The 16,034-nt window shown below is 29.4% G+C and overlaps 1 protein-coding gene and 1 long non-coding RNA gene across 15 annotated transcripts in view; one reads left to right on the top strand and one right to left on the bottom strand.

The window, feature by feature from the left end:
• The window catches only part of LOC108001332 (neurexin 1), a 394,345-nt gene extending 378,530 nt beyond the window's left edge, over positions 1–15,815 (top strand). For 11 of the 14 annotated variants that reach the window (XM_062075807.1, XM_062075808.1, XM_062075805.1 and 8 more), the window contains 3 exons: positions 1,953–2,126; positions 5,834–5,996; positions 8,205–15,815. In XM_062075807.1, the coding sequence (XP_061931791.1) occupies positions 1,953–2,126; positions 5,834–5,996; positions 8,205–8,625 (758 nt within the window). In that variant the 3' untranslated portion in view covers positions 8,626–15,815. The remainder of the gene's footprint in view (positions 1–1,952; positions 2,127–5,833; positions 5,997–8,204) is intronic. The other 3 variants (XM_062075806.1, XM_062075800.1, XM_062075803.1) reach the window with 1 other exon arrangement.
• On the bottom strand, positions 5,131–8,308 carry LOC133666177 (uncharacterized). The gene is made up of 2 exons (XR_009829927.1): positions 8,182–8,308; positions 5,131–6,286 (listed from the first exon to the last, which is right to left on the bottom strand). It is a non-coding gene; the product is annotated as an uncharacterized LOC133666177 (long non-coding RNA).
• Positions 15,816–16,034: the final 219 nt, after the last annotated feature.

Below are 16,034 nucleotides of genomic sequence, written 5' to 3'. Positions count from 1 at the left end.
AAATAACATTATAAAATTGTCTAATCAAGTAAAACATAATGTAAACAAAATCCACCATTTATATTTATATTTTAATAATCGATAAAACAAAAATAACATTTCTAGACGGAAATGGCGAGAGTTAAGAGGAGGATATGTGCACGCACGATCGGGTTCGCATATCGCATGGCATGCTACCTTTTCGTCTTCATGCTTGCCCGATTGTATCTTCGATTCATTTGCATATTTAGAATCCTTGACTGGCACCCCACCTTTCTCCTTCCTGTCGACCTCCTCAGTTTCTCTGCCACCCGGCTCGGGAATCTTCTCCGACTGACTAAAAACTAAATTAATACGATCCCTTTAAGAGGATAAGATGATGCACGACCAGTGATTATAAATGCAGCAAACAGCTGGCGCCGAGTAATTTTAGACGCGTGACATTTTAAACGATAAAAAAATCATAGTGGAGAATTTCAAGAAATGTATATGCTAATAAAATAATAATAATATATTCGTTTTTTTATTCGTTATCTTATTTATATTAAATTCATATTAATTGTATAAAGTTTATTAGTTTTTGCCTTGTATAAATTTTATTAATTGTTGTTTTGTGTTAATTTTACATGTACAACTTTATATTCTCACTTTAATGTGTCAGTGTGAGTCAGTGTATATCAGTCTGTGTCATTTTTATGAAGAACTTTTGTAATTTTCTTATCTTAAAAAAGAAATTTAAACTATACTTTGAAAAAGATTCACATAATTTATATGATTATATGGTTGTAAAAATTTATTAAACAATACTGTAAAATGCTATATGACATTATTAAATGTAATAATGATAAATTTAATACAGTGTAACACTATATTTTTGAAAACAAGAAGAAATATCGTGAAAATTATATAATTTATTAAAATATAATTTTCAATGAAAATAATTTTTCATAAACATTTTTTTTTATGTTTTCAAAAAACATTCTTTAATTTAAAATACTTACTTTTATCTTGCTTTATAAAATTTCTCTTTTTTAGGATATAGAAATCAAAAAAAAAATCATGTAATTAATGGTTAATACAATAAAGTTTAAAGGTTAAGGTTGTAATTATAAAACTTTCCTTTACACTTTATCTAAAATTAATACCAAATGAGACAAATATCTTTACAATTTTCTGTTCTATGTTTTAAAAAGATAATATAATAATTTCAATATTCTTTATAACAAATATATCCGAATGAAACTATCATAACTTTTCAAAATTTTTAATTCCTTAAATATTCAAATTATATTTTCTAAAAATACTGAAATAATTAAAAAAATATGTAAAATGTTAAAATAATTCCTTTTTTTACTTATTTATAGCCCAATATTAACTTTTTTTTTCGAAATCTATGTATTATCAATCACGAAATCTACCTATTATCTCGCTATATCTATACTCCATCTATTTTTTATTCTAACAATAGCACGAATTACGTCAATTACGATCTGTGCCAATTTCACTGTTCATACGAAACATTGAATCCAGTTCATTCTCATTAATTTGAAAAAAATCTTCTTCTCATTCATGTTAATACAACTATAATATATGATCCCTATTATGGAGTTAATAATATCAATATTTCAATACGAAATGCATCAATGCGCGTCCTCCATCATGCGATCATTATACGTATATGTATACATCCGTTATATCCCAAATGATCGGTTGAAAATCGAAAACCAGTCAAGTTTCCTATGGAAACCGAATTGAAAGCTGAAACGAGCCTGATATCGGGAACAAAATGTTGCAATCAAACGCGCATTCTATCTCCATTATCGCCCATCCCGCACCCACTTCTCCCCTTTTAACCACATTTTCGTTTTCCGTTATGCCGATGACGCAAACCACGCAATCATATAGGAATTATGCAGGAGAGTCGCATTCCATCCTACGCAATTTCAATGATGAAACCCCTTCTCTGTTCGCAGACGACATAATAACACCGGTGTACGTCGCGCCAACGAGGTCGCCGACGACATTTAGGCCGAAGCACCATAAAGAGAATATTCAGGAGCGTCCTTCCTGCGACGACGAGGAAGATTGTGAGGAAGGTTCCGGAGAACCGGTCACCACCGAGGAGATATTTGTCACATCGACCACTGGTCCGTTTTATCTTATTTTTCTTTTAATTCTCTCGTTATTGATCTCTTTCTTTTTCTCTTCTCTCTCTCTCTCTCTTTTTTTATTTTATTTCTTCTTTTCCATCGACTCTTGTTTTCAGAACACTTGATTTAAACTCCCGAACGAAACACACTATCACACTATCAGTATTGATCTTCCACGCATGGTTTCCTTTCGTTCACTTTCTATGTACTACCACATGCAGACGAAGTATTTCCAAGACATTTGTCTGTGCGGTTTTCGATAGATTTTTATTGACCGAGTATGCATCGGAAATTTGTTCGATGGCCTCTTTGAAGTGGAGGTTCTGAGGTGGAATGGTTTTAGCATTCCATTCGAACGGGGCCTGTGGAAATATTATTGAAAGAGTGTCTGCTTGCTTAGTTGTTGAAAGGAATTCGTAGCGAATATATCTACGAGGAATTCGTATATCTACATAGTTTCAGGAATATTTTCTAGTCACGATTTTGTCGTTGGGTCAAAGTACTCTCTCTCTTTTTCTTGTAATCGTTATATCGATCCTTCTTATCTTCTATTCTTTTTTCGCTCCTTTTCCAAAGCTAGAATATTACAGATAAGAGTGAAATTGTGACTAATCTATTTGAACTCTTCCCTAAAAATCTTGATAAAATTTTTATTTTAATCTACAATAAAATATAAAATAAAATATAAAATTCTTCTATTGTGATAACTTGATATATTACAAATTTTGTAATTATTGAAGTTATTTTTATTTTCTAAAAAATATTTGATTTAAATTTTTTATCGCTCAATTTTTTTTAATTAACATTAACTTTTTGTACATATATAATCGAAATCCTAAAATATAAATCTTACAAAAATTCAAAGAGAGAATTTAACTGAATGAATTTTTATATCCAAATCTCGTCTTAATGTTTAAAAAATATTTTGACAAAATCATCGTATTAACAATATATTATATATCATTTATATTTTTTCCTTAATTCTTCAATTATCTAACAACGCAAAGATCGCAATTGAATAAAAATGATCTAAAACATGCATTAAAAATATTTCCATCCAAATTTTCATATGCTTCACAATAATGAAAAACACCCTCAAAAATACGAAGCAACTTTCGAAGTGAAATTCGTGGAATAGAAAGCACCACATTAATATTTATTACAAGCGAAATTGATTTGCTCTAGGACCATCTCTCCTCCATTATAGGATTCGTAATTGAAGAAAGGGGTTGCCCGATCTTCTATGTCAGTGAACGCAGCGAATAATCTAAAAAACATATGGAAAACGTATGGAAATACTTAGCCCGTTGGTGTCCTCTTCATTTGCATATCCCTCAACTTGATGCATTGAAAACTCCGCCAATCCCCACTGCTATCGGTTAAGTTGACCGTCACGAAAATAGCACTACCCTGTTCGACGCGACGTTGATGCGACATCTTTTCAGTGCGCCGCTCTTCATCGTGGAATAGCCTCTCCTCTTCATCGTTCGCTTGTCGCTCGTTTATCGCGGTTAAAGCAATTTCACGTCGAATAAATCGTAAGAATTTCCGACTGGTACGATCATCCTTCCTTTTTATTACTGTTCTTTGATCTTCATTAAACAGATTGACTTTAAACAATTTGAAATTCTTCTTCTGATAGGATACGAAGGATCGTCCATTTTTTGACGAATTCATATTCGAGAAATTTTGAAGTAACTATAGTTATATAATTTATTGGAAAATAATAGAATAATTTGATTTGGATAATCGATAATTAAATTGAATTGAATTTTGATTAATAAATTTCTATTCAAAAGATGGATGTGAATTTTAACAGTGTCGTTTCATTGTTTTTTTCTCAGAGATTATTTTTGAGGACAGCAGACGCTTCGATCGAACGACGAATTCTAAGCGGTTAACGAACTTACCTGGTAGACATATTGTAACTAGTTCAACCGCGAATCGATGGCGAAAGTCGTAAAACGAGCTTTCTATCTGGCATGCTACGCTTCGTGTGTGCACTAACTCACGATTAGTCAAGATAGTTCCTTGGAGATCATTGATACTATAGAAATTTCAATTGTAATAATTCTGCAATTCGCTTTGACGGTAAAACAGATTTAATTTAGGGGATGAAACAAATATTTGAAAATAATCAATGAATTAATTTAGAGAAATATTTTTGATCGAGAAATATTTAAGAATTAAATATCATAAGAACGTATCCTGCCTTTTTTATTTTCATAAATCTTACAAGCATTCTCGTAAACTTCGTATCTAACTTTCCACTGACAACAGTTCTCACAAGTTCTCCAGTATTACTCAAAATTAACACAACTTGGTAATTTCTCGACTCAGCTTAATCTCGCTACTTCATTATCAACCACTATCAAATCTACTTCAACCCCTTATAAACTTGCGAACGAATATAAGCCTGCTTCTCTGTTTAACTTGCTCTAAAATTGAATACGTATTTTGAAATACGAATTTTCTAAATTTTCTAACAGTATCTCTAATGCATTTCTTCAAAATTAAATAATATGGCCTTTATTTACAAACATATAGAATGTGTATATACACTTTTCCTAAAATCGATTCCTTTTTAACATGATATTGTAATTAACGATCATATAATTATAATTTTAACGTGAAATGTGTAATTAACTACCATATATCATAATCTTAAACTACATAAAATTTTTTAAAAGCTTTTCTCTGAACTTTCGTGCAACATCGTCATACAACGAACCCTTTTATACTTCCCCTAAAGTTGAATATATTCTTCGTAACATGAAACCTATAATTAATGATCATCTCGTTAAGTTTCAATATGATAATCTAAAATTTACTTTAAACCCCTATTCATTTTCCTTCCAAATCAAATATATGTTCTTAGCAACATGATACCTGTAATTAAGTCTCATACACATCTAAAATTTTTTTTCTTTTTTCTGTATATCTCTTTTAAAATTAAATGCATTATTATTAATCTTCAATAAAACAAATAACGTATTTAGAATTTATCATTTTAAACTTTTATTTATATTGGCAAAATGATATCTTTAATTAATTCTAATCTTATACTATTACATAAATTACATAAACAACACAGATATTTAAACTTCACTTCAAGTATTTTCCTAAAAAATTTCTTTATAAATTTCTATATATTTTATCTTCTCTAAAGTCACATATATTTAATAATATGGCACCTATAATTAATCTATTTTCCTTCTATATCTCTTTCTATAAATCCCTTTCCATATCCCATTTCTGTATCTCCAATCAAATACATTCTTGGCGAGATATGATATCTATAATCAAGCATTGTCTCTTCAATCTACAAATAACCATCCATATTTATCAGACTTCTTTCTAATCCTTTCTAAACCCTTATATTTTATTTCTGCACTTCTGCACCGTTGCGAAATTGAAAAAGGAAATTAACAGCGGGGGAGGAGCCATCGTTCAACACGCGTGCTCACACTCGTTACGCGTGTGGATGATTGAACGATTGTCCCTGGAAGCCGCGAAACACGAATCCCTCCTTTGGGGTGCTCGCAACGTGGCTGCTGGCCACGCACGCGTGAATATCGCCGGCCTACGCACGCGTAAATATTGTCGGTAGCACGTTACTATCCCATACCCCTGTTCGGGCCAATCGGATACGCGTAATTGCAGCAACCGGCTGACGTTTCTCTTCTCGTTTCCATTTTCCAAAGCAGACTCGAGCTCGGAGGTGTACACGACGGAACGCGAGTACACGACCAGCCACATCAGCACGCAAACGTCTCCAGCCTCGCCGACGACATCGACCCGGGACATCGTCACCGTCTCCGTCCAGTACAATGTGTCAACCACAGACCTCGAAACCAGCCACGCCAGGTGAGTTGCCAGTTTCCCGCATCCCGCGGCGACGTTGAAAACGATAGAGTGACGAGAAATAGAACGTGCACGCTGTGTGTATTTCCGGTGACACGTTGGATCCGGTATCTCTACTTTACCATTGTTAATTGTATCTTTTGTAGAGAGAGTTTTTTTTCTGTTCTTTTTTTTTTTTTTTTTTCCCTCTCTTTTATATAGTGCTCGTGGAAAATATTTTTCTTCTTTCTTGATGCCTTGTTCTTTTCCGATGTGCTGTTGATTTAGTATCTTTAAGTGGAGTGGATCTTAATCTATAATTGATTACAAAAGTATCTGGCTACATTGGATATTATAATATAATTTTATGAATAATTGAATGTTATAAAAGAGTAAGTTGATATAAATTTTTGATTTTATATTTATTATTTCATTCTATGATAATAGTTTAATTTAAGATAAAATTTGTTTGTTATTTAAGAAAATCTTTATCTTCGTTATTTAATTTCTAAATAAAATAAGTTTTTCTAAGATTCTTCTAGCATAGAAAGTGCTAGAATTCAAATAACGATTTCTACAATTGATGACTACATTTATAAGTTACTTTTCTTTAATTTATTTAATTTCAATATTAAATTTTGATAAACTTTTTAATTCAAATTTATGATTGAATGATTATTAACTGAACAGAATTTTTAGTCATTGATTTATTATTAATTTGATAAAACTATTTTTATTGCAAATTGTTTTTAATATGCAAATATTTAAAATTAGAAATTAAAAAGATTTTATTATTTAATTACGAAACAATTCGTATATATAGTATATATAAAATTTTAAAAACTCATTTTTCTTTTATTTATTTTTTTTAATGAAGAAAATTTAAACAACGAATACATTAATTTAAATTAAAATCTCATATATAAATATTATTTAGAAATAACACGAAAATACAGAATTTTGTTATAATAATTTTTGTATCGATTAAAATAGATTAAACAAATGAAAATTTAATTAACATTAAAAGAGATAGAAATAAATTTCAAAAAATATAATGAATTGATAAAATAAAGAAAAAACTACAAGAATTATAAATATTAAAAATCTCGCATTATTTTTTTCTTTATATTTAATTTGTTTTAAAAAAATTTTATAAGGATGTTCTTACTCAATATAATAATTGCTATTGTTTTACAAAATGTTAGTAGAGATTATAATCATTTTAAGAATCTTTGAACAAATTTAAGGATTATTTTTTTAATACGTTTTTTAATAAGATTACCTACAGAGTTTTGTGATATTAAACTAATATTAAATGATGCATAATGTGATCTAATGATCTAATAATTCACTGTAATCAACTACTTTGACATCAAAGCATTTGATTTTAGGACAATTTAATGTGAAGTAACCATGCAGAAAGATAATTTCGATAGTTCATTAGGACATTACTAATATTCGACAAATTAGTATTGTTAGTATTATCGTAATTAAATTATCATAATTAAATGAAATAACAACTATATCGAAAGCATATTTCAAAATCAAAAAAAACGTTTTTTAAAATAATATTTAAAGAAAATATTAAATTTTTCAATATAAATAATAATAATCATGATATAATTAAATTTTTCATAAATTTAAAAATAAAATTGTAAGATCCAAAATAAAACAAATGAATATCATTAAATAATCAAAAAATTAAATTTAAAAATTAATCAAATTTGAAATAATTCATTGGATCAAATATTTAAAATTAATAGCTAATTACTTGATTGATGTACCTAATGATTTTATTATGAATTTTCTTAAAAATACACTCACATCCATTTTACTACGTCATTTTATTACAGCTTTCCAACTATAGATCGTTATCTTTATAGATAGCTGATATTAATCTGAATAAACATTAACAGATTATTTGCAAATATATCTCGTCATAAATCCGGAACTACATATTCGAAAACAAATATTCACAATCGATATTTTGAATCGTGTTCCATTTAAGTAATACGATAACATAAATTAATATCCATTGATATTCTATATCTCAAAATATCGTAATAACATTATAATCTTTCACTTCAATCAAACATTCCATATTCTCGGTAAAATACATACTTAACTATAAATCTAAATATTTCAATTTCATTGTACTTTCTTCGTCTAAAAATTTCTTTTCGAACGTACAATTTACAAATGTTCTTACCGATTCCGTTTTAAACATTGCAGTAGCGTTGTGACGCAAAGATCGACCACTGTGATGCCCCAAACGCCTACCACAGAGATGACGGACCCACCTCCACGACAACCACCCCCGATGTTCCCGCCGATGCCAACGCCGCCAAAGAACAACAATAACAAGAGGATAACGTCCGAGGCGGCGGAGAACGCTGCCTTAATAATCGGCATCATAGCCGCGGCGTTGATCGCCATTGTTCTGATCATACTGATCATCCTCAAGTTCAAAAATCGTCCAGAGACCAGTTACAAGGTTGACGAGACGAAAACCTTCTGCCAGGATCCAAATGCGGCACTGCTGGGCGCCGCTGGCTCCGGTCAACCGTTCAATGGTCCCTTGAAAAATGGCGCCAATGGCAGCAAAACTAACAAGAAACGAGAACTGATAGATATCAAAGAGTGGTATGTGTAGAGATGGCTCGTCTTCAAGATTCATGCGTCCGCTTGAATTGCACACGTGCTTCTTCATCTCGTGGCAAGATGAATAATAGGGAACTCTGAGAACTTGACGAGGAACGTGTAAGCCTCTTCTTAGGTCCTTCATTGGTGCTAGGAGAACTATTAAATATAATTTTGAACACATTGATCAGCATAAAATAGTGTGTTCGTTGTGGGCGAACGAATGAAAATGAGAAGAAAATAGTGTTCGATTTCAATTTAATAAGTCACGAACTAATTTAAACGTCGTGATTTAGTTAAATCGTTAAATGCGATTTAAACGAGGTTCGACGATCATCGATCGTATTCAAAAGATCAGATCTCCTCAAAGCGGGTCAACGTTAGGTGAATTAACCATAAGCATATCTATAATGTTACGTGTATCGATGGTGATCGAACCTGTTCGATGATTATGCTATTTGAAATTTCATGCATTCAAAATACAAGACCGCATCTTGTACGACAGACATTGTTTGAGGTTAGGAACGTCAGTTGGTGTCGCAGATGTCACCGCGCATCAAAAAAAACCAAGGTCAATCGCGCCGATCGGAAATTCAGAAGAAGAAGAAATGCTGATCAGAAAGAAAGAAGAAAGGAAGAGATAGAGGCATGATAATTGTGTCGATCGAAAAGAGCGATGGCGGACGTAGAGCACGGCGTTATTACTCTTCGTTAGAGCGATGCTCGGCTTTGATTCCAATACTTTCCCAGTATTTTCCATTGCTGAATGACATCAAGCACAGGCAACGAAATTTATAGGATTGAATCCTTGAAATACGATTGCAATCACACAAACAAGAAAGAAAAAAAAAATAGAAAGAGATTGTGAATTCTCGTTATAGACTCAAACTCAACGTAAAATCAAACTTCTTCCTTGTTGCTACGTATTGTTAGTTGTGTATTATATTCATTATATATGGAAAAATTATTACATACTATTTACATGTGCGTGATCCTCCTTTTTTTCTCCATTTTCAAGAAAATCTCGGAGAAAAAAAATAATTCGGAGATAGATATTATGTCTGTGAAGTATTTCGAGGATGGAAAAAAATAGAAGAAAAACAATTTTGCTTTTGTTTAAACGTTTGCCATAGTCCATGATACGTATGTACATGAGAAAGTGTTGGAACTAACGCGTAAGAACGAAAGTATCAATACAAACGATCCTATCTAGCGATTAATGAACTTATTGTTGTATAGAAGAAAAAAAAAAATATATATATATATATATATATATACGATATTTATCGATTATGTTATGCGTGTAAATTGTTTATTAAATTATAGATTTTATTAATACAACAGTGGAAGAAAGAGTGCATGTATGTATGCATGGGAACGATATGAAAGGGGGAGAGATAGTCCGCGTTGTTTTGTTTGAATATGATGAAGCGGTTCGAAGTAACGTCGATGTATTAACCATAATTAAATGCATCATTGCGAGGATGTAAACTTTATGATCGCGCGCAAAAATGCTCGGAGAACACTGTCGTAGTAGTAAATGACACATAGCTACGCGCAGATCGATGCTTATACGTATACACAGGGTGTGAATGCATTGCCAAAGAATATAAATCGAGTTTAACCAGTGTTTAACCCTTTGATGTCCAATATTGATTTGGTTGAACTATCATCATGTGTTACTTCTTAATACTCTCTTTCTTTCAACGTTTGTATGATATATTTTTCTCGTCAATTATAAGTACTTTTTATATTTTACATCTTTCTTTTTTTTTCTTTTTTGTAATTTCTTTAATCTTTTCTACTCTACTAGATATTTCGATGTATACACCTGTATACCGAATTTCGTCAATTTAAATAAAGTTTTCTATAGAAATATAAATTCCACTATGGATTTTTAGAAAACGGGCCGCAAAGGGTTATTTGTACTGGTACATCACACAAATTGTTGTGGATATTCAAACTTGTTACTATTGAGCTCTTTCGCCTCTATAAACACTTTCCAGAGGCTTCTCTTCCAGTTTTCTATCGTCGAAGTCTTATGATGAACGCACGAATAATCTTTCACTCAACAACATAGTTTTCCTTAAATGCGGCGAAAGTATAATAGTGGGCAAAATATTCTATATTTTCGTATCATATTGCTCAATCTTATTTTTCAATAGATATCTGGTTAAGACTGGTGTTTGCTAGTTAAATTTGCAAGTTAAGATTAGAAATATAAATATAGATACTTTTATTATGGATAATAAATTTGAAACGTGTAAATAGATATCTAAATTTTTGATGTTTTAATACATATTATCTTAAAGAAATAATTCTAATATTATTAAAAATAATATTTCATAGTTATTTAATTTTTAAATGAATTATTAATTAAAAATAACACCAGTCTAGATTGTAAACTACTCAGTTGATTTAAAAATTGACGTAAAAATCTTCGCAAAAATTATATATTTATTAAGTCCTTATTAATATAACTTAAATAGATTGCTAAAATTTTTTATATAATTCGATTAATCTTGTTATTGTCTACTAAATTATTCCAAATTATTCCAATTCGTCAAGAATTTGTCGTTTTTCAAAAAATTATTATCTAGAAAACACAAAAACCATAAAATTGGTCGATTTTGCAAAAAAGCAATAATGATTATCAAACTTGATTGATTGATTTTCAAACTGTTGACGTGCACTTCTAAATCGATCAATTTTGTTGTCGAAAAGACGGTGTGATATACACTCGCGGATGAACGAAAGGGAGAGAGAGAATGTGAAAAAGTAATGTTTAGGTACGGTAATAAAAGGGATCTCCTTAATCCTTGACTAAAAACGAGATGCAAAACGTCCGATTGTTGAATGGTTTATAAGGTATAGCTTTGTAAACTGCTCAGTACGAGCTAATAACTCGCCATTTTTTCTAAAAACGACGTACCTTGAACATCATGAAATCCTAAAGTCCGATAAAATAAAATAAAATAAAAGATGAAAATTAAAAAAAATGTCGAAAGAATAAAATGAAAGGAAGAAAAAATATAAAATTTCTCATATTCTTCGTTATCTATTCTTTTATGATTTTCAAAAAATATAAGTATAATTTTAATATTGTTAATTAAATGTTTGGGATTTTAAAAGGATTCCATGGAGATTAAAGATTCGAGGAACGCCGAAAAATTTGTTTTTTGTTCGCGACTCGACTTTGTGCCATTCTCTAAACAACTTCTAGAGAAACTTCTTGTATCAAATTTACTTATTCTTGTTAATTATCAATGAAGTCCAACTCGAAATGTATTTGCTAACGAATGAACTCATTAGTCTCGTTATCGTTACGATTCGCGTTTAACGCGCTTTGACTCATGTCCCTATGACTTTACAAAATTTACAGCTCGAGTACTTCTCTAATTATCAATGGTAAATATGCTTTTATTGGTTTTTACGGCTGAATATCAGACAGGTCGTCATTTTTGTAATATCGTTACATTATTTTTTCTAAATATTTAATTTTTATTTGATTAATCGTCGATTCTGATTGATACCATGTCTATCGTTTCAATTTCTTTATTAGGAAATTTAATGAATTCTCTTTTTTAATACACGCTTTAAAGATTTTTCGAATGCTTCTATACGAAATTGTAAAATGAAACTATGAAAGTTATAATTAGTTAAAAAATCAAATTTTTTAAACAAAATAAAAATAAATAAAAATATTATTAGCATGAAGCATCGCTTTTGATAATATCAGAATATAAGCTCTCAGGGAAGCACAATTCATTTTTAATTAGAAGAAATTCCGAAACTAAATTAAATCAAATCAATTTACGAACTAACGCATATCAAAAACTTTTTAATAGATTGTCCGCTCGATACAAAAAAAGAAAATCGATGAAACGGCGAATCCAGAATATCACAAAGAAAAATATCACTTTCAATAGTTTATCGTTACAATGCTGATTTTCTGTTTTCTCTTGAAAAGGAAAGATTCATACAACATCGACAAATACTTATGCAAATATAAATCAGAAATGTGTTTGTAAGTATCTAACGCGTTTCGAATTGTCATCTAATGTAAAGATAGTGCAGTCACATTTTCTGTATATCGAATATACGGAAATCATTATCAATTGATGAATGGAGAAAAAATTTAAGAATGAAATAATTGTTTGCAAAAGAATATTTCTAGAAACACAATCAACATTTGCATTAGATTCTTTAAAAATTGAAAAAAAGAAAAAAAAATGAAAAATGCAAATAAAAAAAAAAGACGAACAAACATGTACAATTTTCGAGTAATACCGTTTCATATCTTAATTATACAAGAGCTTGATAAACTTAAAATCTAAATATAGCACGATTTTTATTAATTATTGAAAAAATGAAAATCACAAGTCTAATTCTTCGCTTCTTTTTTTTTTAATTTTTTCATCATTAATTTTTCATTATTCTTGCGATACTTCGTTCAATTGATTCGATTGAATAAAAAAATGATTACAATTATACACGACGCTTAAAATGGCACAATAATCTCTATTCTCTCGACTTTATCGATCTTCATCCTCGAAATCATTCGTAGGTTATAGAAAACGATAAGTCGATGCGGATTTTGTATATTTACGTGGCTAAAGTTGAGTGGGCAGTCTTAACGATATCGCCGTTGCATCGTTGACACATTTACAAATAATAAATTTTCAACATAAAATATCATAATTGTTATGATGTTATTCTCAGTCATGAAAATTTTTGCAAACTGAAACGAATGATTGATAAAAATTATAGAAAACGCAATATATAAAATAATATATAAAATATAATTATATAATAAAATAATTTGTTTGTCATAATTAACGAAATGTCTTGGCACTTTCGTATTAACGGGAAACAAATGGTAATATAATAATGTTTATTTAAATAAAATATTTTCTATTGTTAAGAATTAATATTAATTTTTTTGCATTAGATTATGAAATTTTGTTCAAAATTATTTGCTATCTTTTCATATTGAATTGATTGATGCGTAATTGATAATTGAAAATATATGAATTTTTTAAATTATTTATTGAGAATAATTTATTTCACTAATTTATGAAAAATAAAAGAATTTTAACTTTATTAAAATATAATATTAAATCTTCAATCATATTATTTCTCCATTTAAAAATCTCATTTAAAAACATATAACAATACACATATATGAAATTATTTCAATTAGACATCTATATCTCACGAATTGTATTATATTCCATATAAAATGACCCATCCTATATCATATAAGTGCGATTAAATACGCGTTTTATAACATATATATATATAAAAAAAATTCAAAACAATATTAAGTACAAAAATAATTTTTTCTAACAATAAGTCATTTATCTTCACATGACCAGAAATTCATAAATATCTTTTAAATGTAAATCGAATGATTTATCAGATTAATTCACCTCATCAGTTTTTGCGATCATAAATTTTTCATTGATATATAAATTTTTCGTTAATATGAAAGTACCTTAGTGAATTTTATTGTTTTTTTCTGAAAGAAAAAATGTGAAGCCGATTTATTATCTCGCTCTGGCATATCGCGTGCCAGAAAATGACAAACCATATCATTAATCAAGAATATGTGTTCACCAAGTATTGTAAAACGCGAACATATTGTTATCACTGCCCTCCAAACTCTCTATCTGCATATCCTTCAGTGTACTGACGATTAATATTTATACTAATTAACTTCTAATAAACTAATTAACTTCTAATAAGATATCTTATCGAGCAAAATGTTACTCTAACTTACTTAAAACACTAAAATCTTGAATTTAAGTGTGTCGCAAATATGACGATAAATGTGACGTCATATTTACACTTAATTATTACCATGTATGGTAACAAAGAAAATATATGAGAAGAAAGAAAAAATAAAGAAACAAAGAAACAAAGAATGTAAGATAAAAGAAAAAAATGAAAGAGCGAAAGGGAAAAATGAAACGAATATTATGTGCAAAGAATATGTGCGTGTATGTATGTGTTTGTGTATGTGCATGAAAAAAAAATGAAAAAATCACACATGTCCGCACGCAAAAAAAATAATAGCGTGACGTATGTATATCGCGAACCGAAAATTGTTGGATAGTATGCAAGCAAAAAGAGAAAAGAAAAAAAAATAATAAGCTCACACACAAGTGTATCTAGAATTGCTATAGCTAGATGGAATTATATTTTACAATTGTACAGTTAAATATTCGGACGCACTAAACTGGTTCAATTTATAGATAGTGAAAATAATGCTGTAAACATGATCGAAAAGATGCAAACAGTGTGAAACAGGAAATTAATAATAAAATAAACAGATGATATTAAAGTGATAAAATGGTAAATTCGCAAAACACAAAAAATCAATAGCGATTACAGAATATTTTTGTTTTTTATTAAGCTGAAACTCCAAATTTTTACACGTATACTATTATATGTGTGTATGTAGTAGGATTTGAGTGCGTATATAATTTACATCAGAAATCGGTCCATTTGGACAGGAAAGAGTATATATATATATGTATGTATGTATGTATGTGTGTGTATATATATATATATATATATATATATATATATATACACATGTATGTATATATATGCATCGTATGCGCATGCGTTTACACGTGTATTCTGCGACGAAAAAGCGATCGAGTCAATTACAGCTTGACGTGTTTTTAAACACAATTGAGCTGACTCTTTCGTTTTCGGGAATTTAATGTGGATACAAGCAAAATATATAAAATATGAGCTGTAGCGTAAATGCATTTAGATTTTTTACATGTCAATACGAAGCCTCCTGTGCCGTTTCGTTAGAATTCTCCCAATTTATAAACGCGCAGATCTTCGACATCACAATACAACACGATAATCACGTAATCAATTCGCAGTTTTTTTTCTTTCGCCGTAGCATTTTATGTTTTACAAATCATGGATGAAAAGGACAAAAACAAAATGTAAGCAAAAAAAAAGAAATACTATTAATAATATGTTTTACAACTTATTAATACAAGGAAACAAATATAAATACACATAACACATATACAGATACATGTACACGACACTCGAGTAATATACTAGCGCGCGTATATACACGCATTACGAATTCTCGTGGAAAATTGGAGACATGTAAATATATAGAAATAATGCCGTAACTACGAAATTATATGAATAAAGTATTGAAACTAAGTATGAATTTAATTCCTTACCTTTCCAATTTCTATGTAATGTAATTTTTAACAATTTATTGTAAAATTATTGTAAAAATTGAAAAAATTTAAATTAAGTTATAAGTTCAGCTATTAAAATATTTTTGCTAAATTACATGATAATTTAGTAATTAACTATTAATTAGTGAATTATCAAATATAGCTATACTCGAAATATTATAGATTATTAATTTTTCAG

Source organism: Apis cerana, linkage group LG5 (assembly GCF_029169275.1).
Source record: "Apis cerana isolate GH-2021 linkage group LG5, AcerK_1.0, whole genome shotgun sequence".
Taxonomy (NCBI): domain Eukaryota; kingdom Metazoa; phylum Arthropoda; class Insecta; order Hymenoptera; family Apidae; genus Apis; species Apis cerana.
The sequence above is the reverse complement of the archived record's forward strand: the minus strand, read 5'-3'. Positions and strand labels throughout refer to the sequence as shown.